This window comes from Poecile atricapillus, chromosome 2 (genome assembly GCF_030490865.1).
Source record: "Poecile atricapillus isolate bPoeAtr1 chromosome 2, bPoeAtr1.hap1, whole genome shotgun sequence".
Classification (NCBI taxonomy): Eukaryota; Metazoa; Chordata; class Aves; order Passeriformes; family Paridae; genus Poecile; species Poecile atricapillus.
In genome coordinates this window covers 152,308,242-152,329,377 of record NC_081250.1, presented here as the reverse complement: position 1 = coordinate 152,329,377, position 21,136 = coordinate 152,308,242, and the positions used below count along the sequence as shown (strand labels likewise).

The window sequence follows — 21,136 nt, the reverse complement described above, 5'->3', positions numbered from 1 at the left end:
GAGAGAAAATATTTGACAGAGACGTTTCCAGAGGCTGCAGAGAAACGAGGGTAAAAAGGGGCTGGAAAAATAAACAACGACAAGACAACAGAGGTTTTTCATTGCCAGATGTGCTCTGAGTGCCTCTCCTTTCTCCTAAACAACACTTTTTGGAGGAATTTTGCTCTGGAAAAATCATGGGAGTGCTTTAACTCGAGTCAAAGCTCCCAAATCTGCAAAACATTCCTCAGCCAAGGGATGACGCTCTGTGTTGTGCTTCCAACCCAAGCCTGGTAAACAACGGGGACAAAAGGGGCTTTGAGCTGTGCTGAGCAGGGCTGCCTCGGGCTGCAGCCTGGGGCTGATAAGGTTAGACGATTTCTTCCCAAATTCTGCAGAACAGGGAATTTTCAGGGATGTGTCTCTCCTTTATTAATCAACTTCTGCTTTCCTTCACCCCCCCCACAGTGAGAAGGAATTTTTTCCTCTTATTTACAGCATGATCTCTTTCCCACCCTCTTTGGGCATTTTTATTTCCCACCCTAAAGCGATTCAAGCTCCCTCCCTTCCCTCAACCCGAAGCTCTTAATTTACTCATCACACAATATTTGCTCATAAAAACAACAAAAAAAACCTAAGAAAAAACAAAAAAGGGATTTGTGTGTTTTTTCTCCTGTGTGCCAGAATTTTTCCGCTTTCTGAAAGCACTGAGGAATCCCAGTTGGACAGACTCTAATAATTAATATTTCATTGGGTTGGATTTATTCTTCCTGCAGTCGTGGAGACAGAGGCTCCCCCAGCCTGCAGGAAAACACAGTCGGGAATTTTTTTATTTTTTTTTTTGCTGCTTTAAAGCAAAACTGGCTGAGTTTTTTTGCTTGATTTGCTGTGCCTTTGCTGCAGAAAAACTTCCTTGTATCCACGGATAATAGAAAGGGAAAATAAATCATCCTGGGCATGGCTGAAGAGCAAAGGGCTATTTTTTTTACAACATAAAAAATAAAGTAAAAAAGATGGGATAGGTTTAGATGGGATTATATTGGAAAGAAAATATTTATGGGGAAGGGAGTGAGGCTCTGGAATGGATTTCCCAGGGAAGCTGTGGCTGCTTCTGGATCCCTGGAAGCGTCCAAGGCCAGGTTGGATGGGGCTTGGAGCAGCCTGGGATAGTGGAAGGTGCTCCCAGGGCAGCAGGGGGTGGCACTGGATGATCCTGAAGGTCCCTTCCAATCCGAAGCATTCCGTGATCCTGTAATTCCCACTGCAGCTCAGGGATATGGAAATCCCTCCTCCCGTAATGCCAATCAACCCCGGTGGCAATTACTCCTCTCCAAGACATCTGAGATGTGCAGGAAGGAGAGGAGGGTGTGATTCCCAACCACTAATTTTGGCAGGGAATTAGGGCCAACTTGGACCACAGAGAGAAGGGAGGCATTAACACACGTAAGAGGCTGCCCAGAAAATGACCCTGAGCTGTGTCTACCCCTTGGATTGAGTTGTTTGGAGGATCCTAAACAAAAAAGGGCTGTAAAAAACTTTTTCTCCTCACTCCTGACCGCCCTGAGCTTCCCTGACCCCATCCAAAAACTTGGACAGCGGTGAAGATGCTCCAGAGGCTCATCCTGGCATTATTGCAGGAATTTGGGAATACCCAACCTGATGAACATGGGGACAGAGGGGAGGGGGAGATATTTTCCTCCAAGACATGGAAAAATCTCCCTGGAGGAAGAATTCCCTGAGCATGGCACTGAGAGAGGCAGCACAAAGCAAACATGGCCCTTTCAGCGTCCGGAGCCGGCAGGATCACGTGGAATTGAGATGGAGCAACAATTCCAAATGGAGTAATAAATGCCTGGCTGCGGATAATAATCAGTTTAAATACCTCAGAGATGTGATGGATGGAGTTGTGACGTGGTTCCTTCAGGTCCAGGACAGTTGTCACCCTTCATCTCTGCTATCAGAGCCGCCAACAAGCCAAATCCCGTGGGGAAATTTATCCCTGTGCCAATCCATGTGTGTGGGCGAGGAGTGCTGGGAGGGAGAGGGAGAACGGGATAGAGCCATCAAACCTTGGAAAAGAGGGAGAGGAATTCCCAAGGCAGGGATCCAGGGGAGAGGAGACATCAGATGGTGACCAGTGGCCGCCCCACTGTCCCCCTGCTACCCCCACCAGGAGATGAGTGTTGGGCCAGGCAGGAAAACCCCAAACCTCCTCCCCAAAGCCCAGAGCTGTTTCCTAACTCTTTGTAGGGTTCAGGGAAGGGCGTGAGGTCCTCGTTTGGTTTGGGGGGTGACCAACATCGCTGGGATTCCGGAGTGACCGGCTGGATCACAGAAACCAGGGAATATGGAGAGGGGAGAAGTGACCTGGCTGTTCCCAGCAAGCATCAGGGATGGGAAAATGCATCTCTGGGCTCGTGACACTTTCCTGCTGGGAGTTTGGGTGGGAAAGGTGCAGTAAATTCAGCTTTGGGGGAAATTCCAGCTTTTTGGGGAAACCAGGAGTTTTCCAAACCAAAAGCCGGGAGCTGAAATCTCTGGAGCTGTTTGGGGTCAAGAGGGAATGAAGAAAAAGAAAAAAAAAAAAGCAAAAATGTGTTTTAAAATTTTTTCATTCTCCTCTTTTTTTAACTTTTAGCAGCATGAAACACATTGGATTTCCAGAATTCCAAACTGGAACAACTTGTGGATTCGTGTCCTGGCCTTATCTAAATGCTGGATGGCTCAGTGTGTGTCTGCCCCCCAAACTGCAGATTTTGGGGAGATAACTGCCCCTGCCAGGACTGCACCTCAGTGGCTCCATGGAGACCCCCAAATCTTTCCAGAGACCCTGGGCAAGTGACTCCAAAGGATCAACCCTTTCCATGCCTAAATGAGTTGTTTTGAATTCCAGACCGAGTGAAGAAAATAAAACCATAAAAAAAAAAAAAAAAAAAAAAGTGGCAAAACTATAAAAAGCCCACCAGCCTACGAGGCGGAATAACAATAAAAAAACCCCAGTTTCTTAGGAAATTCTGTCTGCTTTCCAGCACGAAGAGCCAGACAAAGCCCACGAGAGGGAGCTGCTGCCTCTGTCCCGGGCCATGGAATGGAGAGCCGCTGGTCCTGGAGCAATTTCCAGGGAAAAAAGCGAGCAGCTGTGTGAGGGATGAGCCGGCTGGGTTGGCAGCAGCCCAGGGAAGGATCCATCCAGGCTGTGGGTCCATCCTGCTGATTCCAACCCAGCCGACAGCAGGTCCTGGCCGTTCTCCAGTGTCTGCTCGCTCCCACGCCGTTGGCAATCCGGGATGCGCCTTGCTTTGGGATAATTCTGGAGCATCCTGTGCTAGCACAGGGGGCATTCCCATCCGAATCCCGAAGCCCTGCAAGTTTTTAATCCAGAGCTTGGGCAGCTTGGAAGGGGGTGAGACCCTCTGTGCCACTCTTGGAAATCCCCAAATTGGTGGGATGGGCCTGGCAGCATGAAGGGAACTTTGTTTTCCTGGCATCCGTGAAGTTTTGGGGAGTAAAGAGGGGATCAGATCGGATGGGGCTGCGCCTTTTTGCCTCATTCTGGGTGATTTTTCCTGACTTTCCTATGCATTTCCTCTTTGAAGTGATTCCTTCCACAGCTTCCTGCCCCTCTAAATTCCACTGGCTCCCTCCAGAAATGGTCACAGCCAAAAGACAGGGCCAGCACTTGGCCGAACAGTGGAAATTCCACTTTTCTCCTCCTCTTCTCTGAGCTTTCACCCTGACTTCAACCTGATTTTCAGCAATTCCAGGGAAGTGGAGCGGGGAAGAAGTTCTCCAAGGTTTTTTTGGGAGGTGATGGTCCAGGTGGGACTTCAAACCAAGCTTTTCCACCACTTCCCAGTGCCTGACCTCGGGAGAGTCACTCGGTGTCTGGTTCATGTGATAAAAATGGAGATAACAACTCCAGGTGACCTTAGTGCTCTTGGGATCTCGGTCCCCTGGGAATGTTTCATCCAGGGATGACCTTAGAGCAGGATCAGGAGGGTCAGGTGCCCACCCACAGCGGGCAGCTCCGTGCTGCTCCAACTGCTGGCAGCACTCCTCCTTCCCACAGCCTGTCATGGCAACAACTGGGGCTGCTCCCACGTCGCTCCCTCCTCCGGAAATGCTGTTCCTTGACTCACTGGAAAGCTTTTCTTGGGAGTTCTCGTAGGAACCAGGCCTGCAAACATTGCAGAAAGACATCCCAGCCCTCCTCCCCGTCACACTGAGGTGAAGATGAGGGTGTAGCCATTGCTCAGGGCCTCGGCCACATGGCCACTGCCTGATTTGGTGTCACCGGGGTGACAGGTCTGACATGGTGTCTCGGTTTTGGGAGACAGGTGTCTGCTAGGAAGGGCAGGAGCCTCCCCTGGAATGAAAATGTAGACCCCCTCCCTCCGAATTATTATAATTCTGAAATCGAGGCTTTCAGGCAGAGATCTGGGGATAGGAATAGCAGTTCTTTACTAATATATATAATAACAAGGCAAACAAACAACAACTACAGTGTTAACAACAAAACAGAACCAGGGACCCCGTGACAGCTCTCTCGGCTGAGATGGGAAGGGATGGAGGAGAGGCTTTGCTTCACAAACCCCCTCAGGTGGGCAGTCCTGGTGCTCCTGCAGGGCTCTGAGGAACACTCAGCTGGAACAGCAGGGATGAGCTGAGATCCGGGGCTGGTGGCTGAGGTGGAACAGCAGAGGAATGAGCTGAGATCTCAGGCTGGTGGCTGAGGTGGATCAGCAGAGGAATGAGCTGAGATCCTGGCCCAGTGAATGAGGTGGATCAGCAGAGGAATGAGCTGAGACCCTGGCCCAGTGGATGAGGTGGATCAGCAGAGGAATGAGCTGAGATCCAGAGCTGGTGGATGAGGTGGATCAGCAGAGGAATGAGCTGAGATCCTGGGCTGGTGGCTGAGGTGGATCAGCAGAGGAATGAGCTGAGATCCTGGCCCAGTGGATGAGGTGGATCAGCAGAGGAATGAGCTGAGATCTCAGGCTGGTGGCTGAGGTGGATCAGCAGAGGAATGAGCTGAGATCCTGGGCTGGTGGATGAGATGGATCAGCAGAGGAATGAGCTGAGATCCGGGGCTGGTGGCTGAGGTGGATCAGCAGAGGAACGAGCTGAGATCTGGGGCCGGTGGCTAAGGTGGATCAGCAGAGGAATGAGCTGAGATCCTGGGCTGGTGGCTGAGGTGGAACAGCAGGGATGAGCTGAGATCTGGGGCCGGTGGCTGAGGTGGATCAGCAGCTCCACAGTGGTGCCTGGCACTGCCACACGTCCTGGCAGGACAGGGGGTGCGAGGCCACCAACAAAGAGGGAAGAAGGAGAAGAAGAATCAGCAGCTCCGTCTGGGTGATGGCGAAATTCCCTTCTCTCCACAGCAACAGCTCTGCACCCCAAAGTGTCCTTCCCTGAAGCTGAAGAAGCCCCTAAACTGTCCCCACCCTCCCCTTTTCCTGCCCCCTTTCCCCCCTGGGCCCAGTCAAAACTCTTTGTGTCTCTCCAGTACCCACCAAGTACCCGCAGACAGGTTTTCCCGGCAGCTAATGAGTAAAAATTCCACAGGTGAGCCAGAATTAAAAGAATGACACCTAACCCCCAGCACATGGGTTGAGGTTGCCCAGCAGGTCTGGTGGGATCAAGGACGCCTTGTTCAACTTGGTGGGTCCTGATGGTGTAAACAGAGGAGCTCTGAGACCAGGATTTGATCCCTGGAGTGAGGTGGGTTCCAGGATGGGATGCAGAGCCCTGTGTCCTCCAAAAACTTTGGAAAGCACCACTGATCTGCTTCCCCCTGCCCACTGCCCAGCACAGGTCTGCCAGAGCACACAGGACAGCAAGGAGGAGCTCAGGGGTCAGCTCCACCCTGGAAAATTGGGAAACCAGCCTGTCTGCTCATCAGCCAGCTCCCAGCTGGATGCCAGCAGGGAGTAAGGGAGGTGGTGCTTTACCCCCTCCCCGCAGCAGAAAACCCCCAGAGAATCCCAGAATGGTTTGGATTGGAAGGGACCTTAAAACTCATCCTGTTCCACTCCCTGCCATGGGGGGGACACCTTCCACTACCCCAGGCTGCTCCAGACCCCACACAACCTGGCCTTGAACACTTCAAAAAGCCACAGCTTCTCTGGAAATTCCATTCCAGGGCCTCACCACCCCCATAGGGAAGAATTTCTTCCCAATATCTGATCCAAATCTCTCCTCTTTTAGCAAAAAAATGTTTCTCTTTTCCTTATGCTTATAATTCAAAGCTTTTCCTGGACACGTGGTCCTTGCTGCAAGCTTGGATTCTCTGCAGACTTCCCAAGGTTTGCTGCCTGCTCTGGGGTTGATGGGTTCAGAGGAAGCAGAGCCTGGTGGTTTTCTACATTTAACCACATTTCATTCCCCAAAACACCCCCAGTCCCCAAGGTTTGGTGGCAGAAACACAGAGCTTCCCCTGGATGCAGTCCTGCTTCCAAGGAAACCGGCAGGAGCGGTGTTCCACATCTCCCAGGCATTCCTGAAATGGTCTTTCCTCTTCTCTGCAGCAAGAGAGGGCTGGGTTGGAGGCTGTCCCATCAGTGTCCCCACAGATCGTGTCACCTCCCACCCCAAATCCTCCACCCTCAATTTGGCACCGCAGGAATGGCAAGAAGCAAACATGGGAAAGATCCCGAGGTTAAATCCTACAGGCAGAGGCTCCATCCGGGCAGATAAACAGCACAAGGCAGGGGATGTCCCCCAGCTGTGAGGACACGTGGCAGAGCATGCTTGTGACGCCCTTTCCATCCCCAAAACATCCAAATCTGTCTCCCGGGCATGGACTGGGAGGAGTTTCTTGGCACGGGAGTGTTGATAGTGGGAAAACGCCAAGTTTTTGACAGATTTACTGGTGCAGAAGTTGATTCACAGCCCTTCTTCATTATCAGAGTGCTTTGTGAACCTGCCCAGGATCCCCAGGTGGCTGAGAAACCAAAGGAAGCAGTTCCTGAGGATTCCTCAGGATTGCTTGGATGGTGTGGTGCATCCTACTCTTCCCTGGCCACCCTTCCCCAGGGGAATGAGATGGATCAGGTGGGGTGGGCAGGAGCCATCCCACCATCAGGACCAGGTGGCAGTGAGGACAGAGGGGATGTCACAGCTGGATTTTGGCTCTGGAAGTGCCACCAGAGGCACCGCTTGGTGCTGTGGAGGAGATTCCCAGGATGTTCCCAGGGAAAAAGGGCAGAGCTTTTGCCCTCCAGCTGCTCAGCCAATCCTAAATTTGTTTCTGTTGGCGCTTCCTTCATTCCATCTCCCTTTCAGCTTGAAGGAAAGTGGATTTTCTTCCATGTGGAGAGGCAGGGAGAAAAACCGGGGCCTGATGCCAAGAAATGGCATTCCAGAATGTTGTTCCAGAAATGGCAGGATACGTTTCTGGAAATTTTCATGGACCTCTATTTCCACTGGAGGTCCTCTTTCTTTCTTTCCTCCTTCCCTGCTGCTTGAGCAGTAACTGGGCTGCAAAGCAAAGCTGGAGGGAGGCTGAGGAACCAAAACCACCACTCTCCCATGCCTGTGACTTTGGGAATGCCTCTCCCAGCTCAAACTCAACTTTAAGGCTCTGGAATTCTTTGCTGAAACATTTTAAAGTCCCCTCAAGACCTGGTTGTCCTTTTCCTGACAGTTTAATAATTTGGGAATGAGTCAAAGCCTGGGGCATGATCAACACGGGGTGAATTGTTCCAACTGTGCCCTTTCCTTGGCAAGGAGGTGGTGCCTGCAAAGCCAGGGTGGATTTTCAACCCTTCTGTTGTTCCCTGGATCATGTGGGTGGATTTTGATTCCCATGCCCCTCCCAAGCTGCCATCCATGAGGTTTCCAAGCCCTTGTTTGTTCGCTGGGCTTGGAGGGAATGCTCTGCCAGTGGATGGATTTGATTTTGGCACTTGAGCTGCCCTCACCAAACCCCAGGGGTGATGGGAAGAAGCCAAACCCAGCTGAAATGTGCAGGGATGCACCTGAGCTGGGCTAATTCCTTTCCCTCCTTCTATCCCACCCCAACAAAACCATTCCCTGCCTTCCCAAAATAGTAATAATTAAAAAAAAACCCAAACAACAACAAAGCCTTGAATTTTTGGCCCGCCCTCCTGGGAAAATGCCCATCAGCTCATCTGGCGAGGAACAGGATTGAGTTCTCAGATAGGACTGTTTGTTTCTGTGCCCTGGTGGCCACACCCACGGGGTTGGGATGGTTTCAGCCAGGATTCTTCCTGGCTCTGGAGCTCCTCCACCAGCGTGGGCTCTCCCTGGGACAGCCTTGCTGTGCCTGGCCGTGGCTGAGGTTTCAGCAGGGTCATTACACGAGGTGTGACAAGTTTCTGGACGTAACAAGGACCAGCCCAAGCTCTCGTTCTCACCACCCAACCGGGCTTTTGATGCCGTGCCCGGCTGTGGCAGCGGGAATTCAGCAGGAGAGAAACCGGAGCATCCAGATTTCCCACACGTGGGCTGAGTTATTCCACTCTCGTTGAGTTTTTCTGCTCTCGGTTGGGATCTTCTTGTGAAAAAAAAACCCAACTCAGACAAGTTAAAATAAATTAAGGAAAAGGGTGGATTTAGATGGGATACTGGGAGGAAATTCTTCCCTGTGAGGGTGCTGAGGTCCTGGCCCAGGTTTCCCAGGGAAGCCGTGGCTGCCCCATCCCTGGAAGGCCAGGTTGGATGAGGCTTGGAGCAACCTGGGATAGTGGAAGTTGTCCCTACCCATGGGATGAAGCTGGAATTCAATGATCTTTAAGTTCCTTTCCAATCCAAACAATTCTGTGATCCCATAAACAACAGGCAGATTTTCTGTGGAGCTCATCCCACATTTTCCACAGACAAAATATTTATTTTATATTTATTATTATTTATTATTTTATATTTAAATAAAATTATTTATCTCATTTGATTCCCGGCTTTCACCCAGCCTTGGAAATTCCAGCTCTTGGCCCCAGTGCAGAGGATCACTTCCATGCCTGGAACACCCATCACAGAAGGGCTTAGTCAAGAACCCACAGCACATTAAAATGGGCAGACATGGAAAATGTTTATTCTTGTAGAAGATGACTCAAAATGCAGGAGACTGAAGCTGTCTTGGAGGTCCCGCAGACACCTGGGGATGCCCTCAAAATGTCTCAGCTGTGTCACACTGACCTAGCAGGTTTCAGTGACAGCTCCCTACACCACCCTGGATCTTAAAGTTCAATTGAAAAGCACACACAAAACAAACACAGAACCCCCACAGTGCTCACAGAGGCGTTGTGAAGACAAACACGGCAGGTGCCACCTACTTGTCTTCCTCAAACCCTGGCCAAAATATTCTGTGGCAAAGATTTTGGTCGTCTTTTTGTAAATATTTCTCCTGGCACGGTTGAGATTCCTGTCACAGGCCAAGGTTTACAAAGAGGGATCAGAGCTTGTCAGGGCCTGTGGGATCATGTGGTGCAGGGGACAATCCCATTTTAGCTCCTGCATGTTGACTCCTCTTGTTATGAAAAAGGGTCAGGAGGACTTGGACAAGGGGAAATTCCCACTTTTAGTGAAAAAACAATGGCAGATTTGTCAGGGAGAGGGGTTATTTCTTCACAAATACGGTTGCAGCACCAGAATTAATCATTTTGGGGAAATTCCAAGAGGAAGCTGGATTTTTTTTTTTCCTCTCTTTTCTTCCTTTCTTCCTATTCCCAACCACCCTCTTCGTTGCCCTTTCCCCCTCAGACCCTGCAGATCTCCAGCATTCCCACTCCTGGCTGTGGAGATGCCACCACTGAACAACAAACCTTGGTCCTGGCTCCTAGGAGGATGATTCACATCCATAACTCCCTTTCCTCCACAAACAGGGTGGTTACATCCAAGTGCCTTCCAAGGAGCAGCCCCATGCCAGGGCACCGTCCAGGCTGGGGTGTGCCCAAGCTGTGTTGGTGGCCTGATGGCTTGGGCGGCGTTGGGGCCGGGCTGGTGCCCTGTTTGATGACAGAATCTGGATCTGGCCTTTCCATCAGGATTTTCCTGGGGGTGTGAATCATGGAGGTTTGACTCCGAGCGTGATGGCGCTGTTTGATGTCGCTCCAAGCTGGTGGGGCTGAAATATCCCTTAGGATCTTGGAGGCTGAGGGAATGTGACGAAGTGGCTTGGGCTCCCTGTTGGCTGCAGGCCCAAAGGACTCGAGTTCCTCAACTCTTGAGATCAACAAGAAGGCTCCTGGTGAACATCACAGCTGCGGAGTTGGGCGTCACAGAATCATGGCATGGTTTGGTTTGGAAGGGATCTTCAAGATCATCTCATTCCAACCCCTACTGGGGGCAGGGATGTCTCCTCCTACCTCATGGTGCTCCAAGCTCCCTCCAACCTGGCCTTGAAGCCAACCTTGATCAGCTGGTATTTCATCCACACACGGTGGATTTGGGCTACTCCTGTCCTTCCCAGCTGTGGGTTTGGTAGCCTCTGTCATCTGCCATGGGAATGACCTGAGGAGCTGTGTCCTGTTGTTTGGAGCCTGCCAGAACAGCTGTGCCAGATGTGCTTTGGGAAAGGGAGGGATAGAGCGGGCTGCCTGCAACAGGCCTAAGGCAAAACGCCACACTCGGCTTTTCCTTTTTTCCATGTGTTTCTGAATCCCACAATCTTCCCACTTGTGCTTCTTCAGAAGACCCTGTTGCCATTGCAGGTCCAGATGAAGCAACCCAGCCTTCTCTGACCCTTCAAGGAAGGAGGAGAGGACAAAACCAGATCAGCCTGGTGTTGTCTGGAATCAGGCTGGACCTCTTGCACCATCTGCGTGACTCAGGGACGTGGGGAGCACCATCCATGTCCTTCCCACCTTATCCATGGCCTCTCCTTTCCCTCTTGGGGCTGCACTTCACAAGCCTGAGCTGAAAGAGAGATTCCTCCCTGCACCACTGAGGGGAGCTGAGGTTGGAGCCACCCTCCAGAGAGAAAAAAGGGGAGAAAGCGGGAAGCGCTGACGTTAAAACATCCCTGGATTTGGCTCCATCCCACCCCTCCATCCCGGGTTGAAACCACGCTTTGACTCCAGTTACACAAAAAGGCCTGGCCTTGCAAAAGGCATTCCCAAAGTCTGGCACAAACACCCTCTGTGGCTGCCAAGCCCCAAGTTGTTGAAGGTTTCTTTTTCCTAAAACTTCCAGGCCCTGTTAACTGTTGAATCCCCTTGGTGACACCCACTGGGTGACACCCACCTGGCCCAGTTTCTGCTGCAAGGCTCACCCTGCTGCCCTCCCCTCACCCTGCTTTCCTCCTGTCCCTGGGAGATGGTTTTAACACCTCCCCGCTGCGTTCTCCATCTGCACTCCCACTCCCTCAGTTGTCTTTGCCCTTGATTTTCTTCCAGCTCTCTTCACCCCTCGCTTGGAAATAAATAGATTCTGCTTCCAAAGGCACCGTTCCCTCCAGTGCTGGGCTGCTGGTTGGAGCCCAGAGCCCTTGCAGTGGCCCTGGGCGTGACTGCAATGCCAAACAGGGACCAAGAATAGCAGGGATTTGGGACCTGGCCAGAGGCTGGGATGCCTCCCAAAGCCTTGGCAGCCTCCTCCAGGGGCACAGGGATAGGGGTCAGGTCCACCCAGGTCGCACAGGAGCCCCCAGCGGTTGGTTAAACTGGGATTTGGGGAATCCTGCAGCTTCCCAGCCCCTTGAAGGGCTGATTTTAGCACCTGAACAGGGTCTGCACATAAGAAAATACACATTTTACACACAGGAGGGACTTCCCTCCCATCCCATCTTATTCCTTTACCTCCCTGTCCTTAATTATTTCCCCCCAAGCTTTGTGTGTTTGCCTTGAATTACTTTGCTCTGCACCAATATTTCTCCGCTCCCTCCTTCTCTCTTTCCGCTTCTGTCTGAAATATTAATCTTGTTTATTATTATTATTATTATTAACCTCCCCTCTCTCTAATCTATTTAAAAGCTTTCTCACATTCCCACTTCCCACAGCCCATTTCTCACTTGGCATTTTTTCTATTCAGCTGCACTTTGCTTTAACAGCCTCATTTATTTACTGCTCATTTATTTGTTTTAATTCCAAAGCTTTTCTTCTTTCTTCTCGTGGGCTGTGTTCAAGCCTTTTTCCCTCTTCCCGCTGAGGAGATGCATTTTTCTGCTCGATTGGCTCCGAGATGAGCTGGATTTGGGGTGATAATTCATTTTCATTTGGGGATTTTTTTGATGGGATGGAAGGGAAGGAAGTCTCATTTTCCATTTTTCCAGCTGCCTGAGACAACCCTGGTCTTATACATTAAACAAGCATGTGGATTAATACCTGGTTTTTTCCCTCCCTGCTCCAGCAGATCCCGTCTCCTGCCTGGTGTTTTTCATGCCTGTATTTATAAGGAATCTTGCTCAGAGGGAATGTTTTTTTTCCCCCAGATTATTTCTGAAATATTGTTGCTGCATTATCTGTCACGTGGGCCTTTCACATCCTGCCTAAAGGATGAAATAGTTCAAAATTCTTGCTCAAGGTCAGACCAGAGAACAGAATGGAAAACATGGAAAACTGGGGGCTCATCCCCTCCACCCGCTGGACACCGTGACAGGATCACTGAGGGTTGAAGCTGCTGCTGCAAAAAAAGGAGGAACTGGGCAAAGGAAAAAATGTTTGCAACCAAAAACTCATGACAGGGGTAGGGAATGGGTCCAGCTTCCCAGGATTTTGCGGGCAGGTGGGCAGAGGAAGAGACTATAAAGAGACTTCCCAGGTTTCTCAGGGAATTGATCACAGTTTCAAGACTGTCAGAGCTCCAGAAGAGCTTGGAAAAAGCCCTCAGTGGGATTTTTTTTTGGTTGTCCTGAGCAGGGCAGGAGTTGGCCTCGCTGATCTTTTTGGGTCCCTCCCAATTCAAGTTATCCCATGATTCATTGATTAATTTGGGGAAAACAAAGAGCACCTAGATGTTCTTCCTTCTGTTTCCACAGCATCTGTGACCTTACAAACCTCGACCCTGAGCTCCCATTGGTCATTTTTCTCTCCAAAGGGTCCTGCCAAGACTTTTTGACCAGGATTTCTTTTATTTCTCAGTCATTTTCGCACCCATTTGTGGATTTTTAACTCCTGCAGGTGTCTGTGTGCACTTTGTGCCTCTCCTGCACTCTGAGTCATTTGGCTTTTCTGCACCCTGACTCAAGAGGTGTTGTGGGAGCAGAAGGAGGGAGCCCAGAAAGACTGGAAAGGTCATGGGGGACTGGAAAAACCTGACAGCGCCCGGAGTCGGTCTCCAGGGAGCAACAAACATTGTCACCTGGAAACTCTGAAAAGAGCAAAACAAAATGCATCAAACCCCATCCCTGCCTGGACTATTGGAGCCTCTGAGTGACATCTCCAGGCAGAAATAGTGGGATCAGGGGTGGAACAAGAGGATCTTTAAGGTTCCTTTCAGCCCAAACCTTTTTATGATTCCATGATTGAAGAAATGCTTCCTGCTTAAATCCTCTTGTACAAGTGAGGTAATTCTGAATGGCTCTGGACAACCCAAAAACCTTTCCTTGCCTCCTCTCCCACTTCCCAGAGATATTAATTCCCATTCCATGGCAGAGAGAAAGGATGCAGGGTGACAGCAAGCAAGGAGTCACCCAGCTGCCTCTGGCTCACTCCAGGTTTCGTGTCTCAGCCCAAGAAGGGATTCCTGTGTTTGGATCAGCTAAATTACTCCCCAAATTAGCAATGCAGACAGGAGCAGGCCTCGGAAAAAAAATATTGGATAAGATTGAGAGGTAAAAAAACATCGCTATCTGCAGCCTCATAATAGGTTCCTACGCACAAACACACCCAGCGCTGATCACATCTCGGCTTCTGGCACTGCCCAAACCTCAAATTATTGCAATCAAAGGAAGCCAGAGACGAGGCAGTGCCGGTATAAAACCTTCCTGGGATGCATCTTTCCACACTGCTCCGGCTCCGAGGGCACGAGGACCAACCATGAAGGCTCTTCTGGTGGCCCTGCTGGCTGCAGTCCTGTGTGCCCAGCAAGGTAAGGAGCTCAGCAGGCTGGGAGAGCCGGAGGAGAGGATGGTGAGGAAAAACAAGGAGAATAAATGAGGGACGAGAGGGTTTGGCAGCTTTTGTTGCAGCTGCTGAGGTCTTGGTGGGGCATTTTTGGCGTCAGCCACGGCGAGAAATATTTGGTGTGGTTGAGTCCTCACTCCTAGGTGGGTTCTCTGTAACCCAGAGGAGACGAATTCTGGTTTCTCACACCCTCAGATATCCAGCTCCAGCCACTCACAGCTGAGGACATGACCTGAAAAATGCTGACAGGAATCAAGCAGGGCTCAGAGTTTTTGCCTTTGGTTTGATTTTTGCTCCTGAATGAAACTCGAGGAGCTGTTGTGGACAAAAGCACGGTCGGGTCTCGCCACCACATCTCCTGCCAGCATTTCACTTTATTCCCCACAATTCCAATTAAGTAAGGAGGCTGCTGGCAGATATTTGAAAGCCTCAGAGCTCTTTGCTCCTAAATTGGAAGAGCTGTTAAGTGTCTGGGAGTGTGTTTGGAACGGGATGCACAAGGCACTGCTCTCGTCCTCTTTAAAAGGAGGTGTAGCCATACCTGGTTAATTGTGGGGGAATATCCAGTTGGGAAATCTTGGCTCTGGGCATGGATCTGCCAGCCCCAGGAGCAAAATTTGCACCCTTAAAGCCGTTTCTGGCTGCATTTGCAAAACTCCAGCTAATGGAGGGTGGAGGGCAGACGCAGGAAAGGCTTTAGAGCAGCCCTAATGGCTCGGGCTGTTATTGTTTCCTGGCTGGAAGGGATTTTCCTCGGATCACTTAGGGAACATCAGGGCTTTCGGCTGCTCTCGGCTCCATCTTCAGCAGGAAGTGGTTTGGGAAATTTGGCAGGGAAGCAGGTCAGGGAGAGCTCCAGGGTCTGTAAAGTGCAGTAATCCTCACCAGGTCTGGGTTTTGCTTTGCCTGCAAAGGGACAGGAGCCCCCAGCTCGGGTTGGGGAACCTCCAGAGGAGACCTGGGAGGCTGAAAACTCCCAAGTGATGGGGAAATAGTGAGAGATGAAAAGGAGAACTTAAATCCAGTTTGCAAAAAGGATGATTTTACCTCCTGCTGCAGAGAACCCCTGAGCTTGCAACACCTGGCACTGGAAAAGAGCAGAGAATCAGCAAATGATAAAATGGTTTGGATTGGAAAGGACCTTAAAGATCATCCTGTTCCGCCGCCTGCCATGGGCAGGGACACCTTCCACTGTCCCAGGTTGTTCCAAACTCTGTCCAACTTTCCTTGAAGAATCTGGGAAGGTTTCAGAGCAAGCCAGTCCTGTGCTGAGACACCCAGAGCTCCCCAGATCACAGAGGGGATTTTTTTCTCCCCCTTGGGGTAGTTAGAAACGAAAAGGGCATTTGGTTCTCTTTTGAAACTGTTTCTGGAATTGCTTAACCAAGTGTCATGGGCAGATGAGAGCTTGAATCAAGAGCAGACTTCGAAGGGTCACTGGAAGGCATTTCCTCGCTGAAAACAAGTCCAAGTTTGATTGGAAGGGGTGTTCTGTGAAAAAAAAGGAGACTTCCTGGGCTGAGAAAGTCAGGGAAAGCAGAACCAGGGAAATCTCAGCCTTGTGGAGACCCCTCATTGGTTTGTAATTTGTGTTCACCTTCAGCCAAGAGCTCTTCACCGCTGGTGGCAATGGAGCAGGATTAGGGTTAACCCTAACCCTGACCCTGTCAGCCCTGTCCCAAAATGAGGAGCATTTCTTGGAATTTTGGGCAGGAGGGAAACAATTTTACCCAATTCTGAATTCACCTCTGGGGAATGAAAAAGCACATCTGTGTTATAATGGCCAGACTGGAAGTTTGACTCAATTTACTTCAGTTGTGCCCAATAATATCCCAATTTTTTTCCTGGCTCTGGGATAGACCTGGCTCAGCACTGCTGAAAAAATATCACGGAGAACACCTTTTCCAGGTGCTGATAGGAATAATCCATCCATTGTCCAGGGCAGCAGCCTCTCCCAGGGAACTCCCTTTGCTGTGGTGCCTCAGTAATTTGTCTCCCAGGAGTGTCATTAGTCATTAATTAATTCATGTCTGGACAGGGTTTTGTAGATGTTAGGTGAAAATGTTTAAAATTGATGTCTAGAATTGGGCTGGTTCCTCTTCTCCTTGCCAGGACTTTGCTTTTGGAGGTTGGTTTTCAACAAGGCTAACGTGGATCCTGGGGAGAAGGAAAAAAATCACCTGAAAATGCTGCTCCGGCTGAAAAATGTGAATTTAACCCCTTAAAATCTCAATTCCAGAAAGAAAACTTGTCTTGCTCCCCACATTTGTTTTCTAAGCCACATTAATCAAACCCAAACTTATTTCACTTGCTGGGAAAAGCTGTCCACAGCAGATTTTTCCCCTTGTATCTCCCAGGGATTTTGGTGCTTTGTTTTTCCCAGGAGGGATTTGCTGGGAATCACTAATCCGTGTCGTGGGTGTTTCTTTCCAGCTTCCTCCCTGTTTTGCTACACCTGTGACAACGAACATTCCAACTGGAACTGCATGAAAACCTACAGGTGTGAGGACCATGAGAAATACTGCGTCACCACCTACAGCAGAGCCGGAATTGGTGAGTCCCAGGAACTGGGATTGGGTTTTTTTCTTCTACAGACCTTGGTGGGCAACTTTTTTTTTTTAGGGAATTGATGGTTTTGTTGGCAAGAAGCGAGGATTTTGAGGTTCAAGTGTCTCAATGCGCTGTGTGCGAATCCTTCAGTGGTGTTCTTTGGGTTAGGAGGGACCTTCAGGATCATCTCGTTCCAGGGACGCCTCCCACTATCCCAGGCTGCTCCAACCTGGCCTTTGACACTTCCAGGGATGGGGCAGCCACAGTTTCTCTGGAAAACCTGTGCCAGGGCCTCAGCACCTTGTGGAAGGGCTGGCTGGAACACCCAGATTTCAGGAGCAGCCTCTGCTGCTTGATCTGAGATGTTTTGGGATGGAGGGTGCCAATAACACAGTTTTAAAAGCTGGGAATGCATTGGAATTGCTGTCCTACAGGAACCACAGACTCATTTAGGCTGGGAAAGACCTCCCAGATCTTGAGGCCAGACACCTGGGCAGGCAGATTGGAGATTTAGGCTGGTGTGGGTTTCAATCAAAGATTTTCCAGCGTCCCACGTTTGACCCAGGATTCACACCCTGTCAAACCCTCTGAGAGCTTTTATTGCTGTGTGGAAAATTAAGAAAATTGCAAATCCCTCTCCTCTGCTCAGCTCTTCCAATAGAATCCTAAATCCCAGCTCTCCTTTCCTACCCCTTCCCCACCCAGGCAAGGACACGGGATACCGCATCACCAAGAAGTGCTCCGTGGACTGCCCGGAGACCAACGTGGACTTCGGGATCGCCGCTTATTCCTCCAAATGCTGCAGCACCTCCCTGTGCAACTTCAGCGGCGCCAACAGCATCCGGATCAACTACGCCGTGATCCTGCTGGGAATCGTGGGCAGCCTGATCTGTGTGCTCAGGGTGGGATTGTGATCGGGGCTGGCAGGAGATGTGACCACCCGAGAAGCCACAGGGCATTCCCCAAGTGAGGAACCTCGGCTGAGTGTTTCCAGCAGTGACCCTGTTTTATTCCAAGACATTGCCTCAGTCCCCAACATGACACGGCAGCCTAGCTCCTATTTTCCCCCCCTGTTGTTTTATACTAATTTTCCCCTGGAAAAGCTCTTTTGATAGCACGTGTGTGATAATTGTCAGGCAAAATAAAGATTTGTGTTATTCTAGAGTGTGTTTGTTGTACCCACACCAGGACCAGCCTGAGAAATCAGCTCCGCTTCACGTTGAATTCCTCTTTTTAGCCCTTGGGAATCTTCTCCAGGCTGTCTTTCCTAGCTTTCTTCCATCCAGCAGCTCCAGACACTCCGCAGAGCCAGATGGTGTCCCAGATCCCTCTGAGATAAGGAATGGTGTCAGTCTGGAAAGGTCAGAGATGTTTGTGTTGCTCCCATCACAGACAACAGCAGGAACTGTTTTGTAAATGCTGAGACAGGACCAGAAATTTGGTCCTGCAGGAATTTGCACTGGGAAGTTCTCTCAGGACCTCTGCAAGGTGGGTTGTTCCAGCTTTTAAAACAGGTAAAGGTCCCACCCCAAGATGCTGGAGATGCCCAAGGTAAGGAAAAGGCTGCTGGAATCTGTCCTCGTGGAAAGGAGACCCTCGTGTCTGCTTGGGGATGCTGCTTGCTCCTGATTTTCCTGTGGGAAACAGGCAGGAAGAGCCTGGGAGAGGTGAAGATCTCTGAGCTGATCGGGGAGGTCTCTGCTCCTTCCCTTCCCAGGGTTCCTGCTGCATTTCCAGGCTTAGGGATGGTGGGGATGCGATAGAGATTCCCTTCAGCTCTTGGAGGAGCGGGACTACAGATAAAACAGGCAAATAAAATATTCTTGGAGCTGGAGAGCGTGGAAAAGTGCAGCATTGAATTTTGGGCGGGTCTTTATAGCGGCATCTGGAAAAAAGGCTTCCAGCCTTGTTTTATTTGAGGGCAATCCTGCACTGGATTTGAGGGGAATCTTGTGGTGCATTTGAGAGGAATCCTGTGCTGGATTTGAGGGAATTTTGTGCTGGATTTGAAGGGAATCCTGCACCGGATTTAAGGAGAATCTTGTGCTGGATTTGAGGGGAATCCTGCACTGGATTTGAGGGGAATCTTGTGCTGGATTTGAGTGGAATCTTGTGATAGATTTGAGAGAAATCTTGTGCTGGATTTGAGGGGAATCCTGCACTGGATTTGAGGAGAATCTTGTGCTGGATTTGAGGGCAATCTTGTGCTGGATTTGAGGTCAATCCTGTGATAGATTTGAAGGGAATCCTACTCCACCAGCACTGCAAATTCCACGTGTTTCCGTGCAAAGGGGAGAAACCGCAGTGCTGGGTGAAGGTTGTAAAGATGGGATTAGGCTTAGTCATCCTATAAAGATTTAATTTCTGGTCAGGAAAGGAGTTCTGGAATTTCAATGGGATAACTGAAGTGAAAGTGTTGCAGAATTTCTGAGGGGAAGGTTTCCCCAGAAACCTGGGGCTTTGCACTTTCTTAAAATCACTTTTCCCATCACTTTATGTTAATCACAATCGTTTCTGAGATGCTTCTCGATGCTTTCGGCCAACTTTAAGTTCCACATTTAGTAACAACATCTGAATTTCACAGTTACTTTTGCATTTCAGCACTTGTTTGATGAAAATTGCATTTTCCCCCCAAAATAAACCATTGTTTGCCCTTCTCATGTGATGATTTCAACCAGGTTTAGAACAAGATAAGCAAAGCATTCTCCTCCTTTCCTTCTCCACTCCACTGTGTCAAGGGACATCTTTCCACCTCACCTTCCACTTTTATCTCCAGTTAAATCCCCTGTTACTCTTTACAAAACCATCCTGAATTTCAGGAATCCCAAATTCTGGTAAACTGGGGTTTTATCTTCTTCTTTGCCTCAGTTCTTCTCGTGTCCTCTGTGTCCTTCCTGCCCTCATGGGCTCCTTTCATTCTGTCACCTGGCCCTGGTGGGGACAAAATACCAGAGGGCCATATGGACCAGCTGGAAGACTCCAGGAGCATCTCATGGAAAATCTGTCAGGAATCCTGCAATAATGCCTTTAAGAATTCCATTCTGTCCTTCTCCAAACCTCAGCAGCTTGCAGGAGGCAGGAGATATTTTTGGGTTTGGCATGGATGAGATTTTTGAGGGAAGGCAAAAAAGAAGCAGTGCCTGAGCTGCTATTTCTGAACCTGTCAGGGGATGCTGTTGGAGATAAATCCCAACGTGGGCTGGCTCTGGAAAGGAACGGCATCTCCTTGGGACTGGAGCCCTCCAGATAGGCCCCAATAAACATGGGTTTACCACTAGAAACTCATTAAGTCTATTCTGGCTCTGGAAAAATAAAGCATTTCACAATGTTTTGCACTGACGTGGAGGGAGCTTTGTTTTCCTCCTGCTGGCTGCCTTGAGGAGGCCGACGGAGCCAAGCCTTGCCCCTCCTCGGAGATTTTCTGGGTAATTGCCACCTCTGCTCCAACTGAGTTTCGTGCTCTGCCTATTGGGAAAGCCAAAATTTCCTCACCTTACTCATGCAGCGCTCCAGAGGGACAATTTTTATAAAGTCCGGTTTGGAAGTGTCGGAAAAACTGACCTCACCTTAGGAACCCGGCGTGTTTTCCTGGGGCGGCTGGAGGTGGCTCATGTCGGAATCCCAAAATATTCCACGGGAGATGGGAATCTGAGCGAGCTGGAGAGGAGGAAAAAGGGAATAGAGCAGATGGAGAGCAGCAAGGGGCAGAGGCTTTGGGGCAGCTCCTGCAGCTCCGAGGATCACGTGGGAGGATCCAGCTGGATCTTTCCTGGGATTGTGCCTCTGCTCCTGCGACTTGACGGCAGAAATGCAACAGTGGGAGGGAAAAACAACAACAAGCCCCAAGAAGATGGGAAGGGTTCTGATTTTGTTCAGGGAAATTGGATGAAAAGTGAATTAAAGGGGGAAAAAAAAATGGAGGAATAAAGAGCACAATCTGGGAATCCGATGGAATAGTCCTGTTTGGCATTTCACAAATTTTCTTTTTCTGAAGACTTAATGAGTTGAGATCATTGATCAGCCAACCCCTCCTTCTCCTTGCTTTAAGTGGTTTGTTTTTTTCTCCCTGACATTTTTTTTGTGAATTTGTGAATTTGTGAAAAAACTCCCAGCTTGTTCCATGCCATGGGAGTGGGTGTTATTTCTATATTTTAACTTAAATGGTCATTTTTCTTTGCTCTGTGGAATTTATTTTCTAATAAGGTAACATTTTCTCCTCATAAAAAAATATCCCAGAAATATTTCTGATTTTGAACTTAAAAAGGAGACAGAAAATGATGCATAGTCCCCTCTGAAAAGCAGTGAAAGGATTCTGCTCTTCTGATCTCACTGTCTTGACAATCCTGGGAGACATTTGGGAGAAGTTTCCATCCCAAATTCAATTTTAAATTTAAATTCCCTCCATTTCCATATGTGCAAGGACACGATCTTGGAGGATGCAGCCTGCTCTGAGCCCTGGAAAGGAAAACCTTACTCTTTCGCAGAGAAAATTGCTTTGTTTTCATGTTTTGCTTTTCCCCCACCTCTCCAGAATTAGAAACAGTTGCAGAGTTCACGTCAGCTGGAAGCAGCTGCGTTGTGAA

The 21,136-nt window shown here is 49.6% G+C and overlaps 1 protein-coding gene across 1 annotated transcript; it reads left to right on the top strand.

The window, feature by feature from the left end:
- The first annotated feature begins 13,853 nt into the window (after nucleotides 1–13,853).
- LOC131575118 (lymphocyte antigen 6E-like) lies at nucleotides 13,854–17,684 on the top strand. Its single transcript, XM_058830166.1, has 3 exons — nucleotides 13,854–13,968; nucleotides 16,437–16,556; nucleotides 17,259–17,684. Exons 1-3 carry the CDS (start codon nucleotides 13,917–13,919, stop codon nucleotides 17,465–17,467), a joined length of 381 nt encoding a protein of 126 aa, XP_058686149.1. The 5' UTR covers nucleotides 13,854–13,916; the 3' UTR covers nucleotides 17,468–17,684.
- Nucleotides 17,685–21,136: the final 3,452 nt, after the last annotated feature.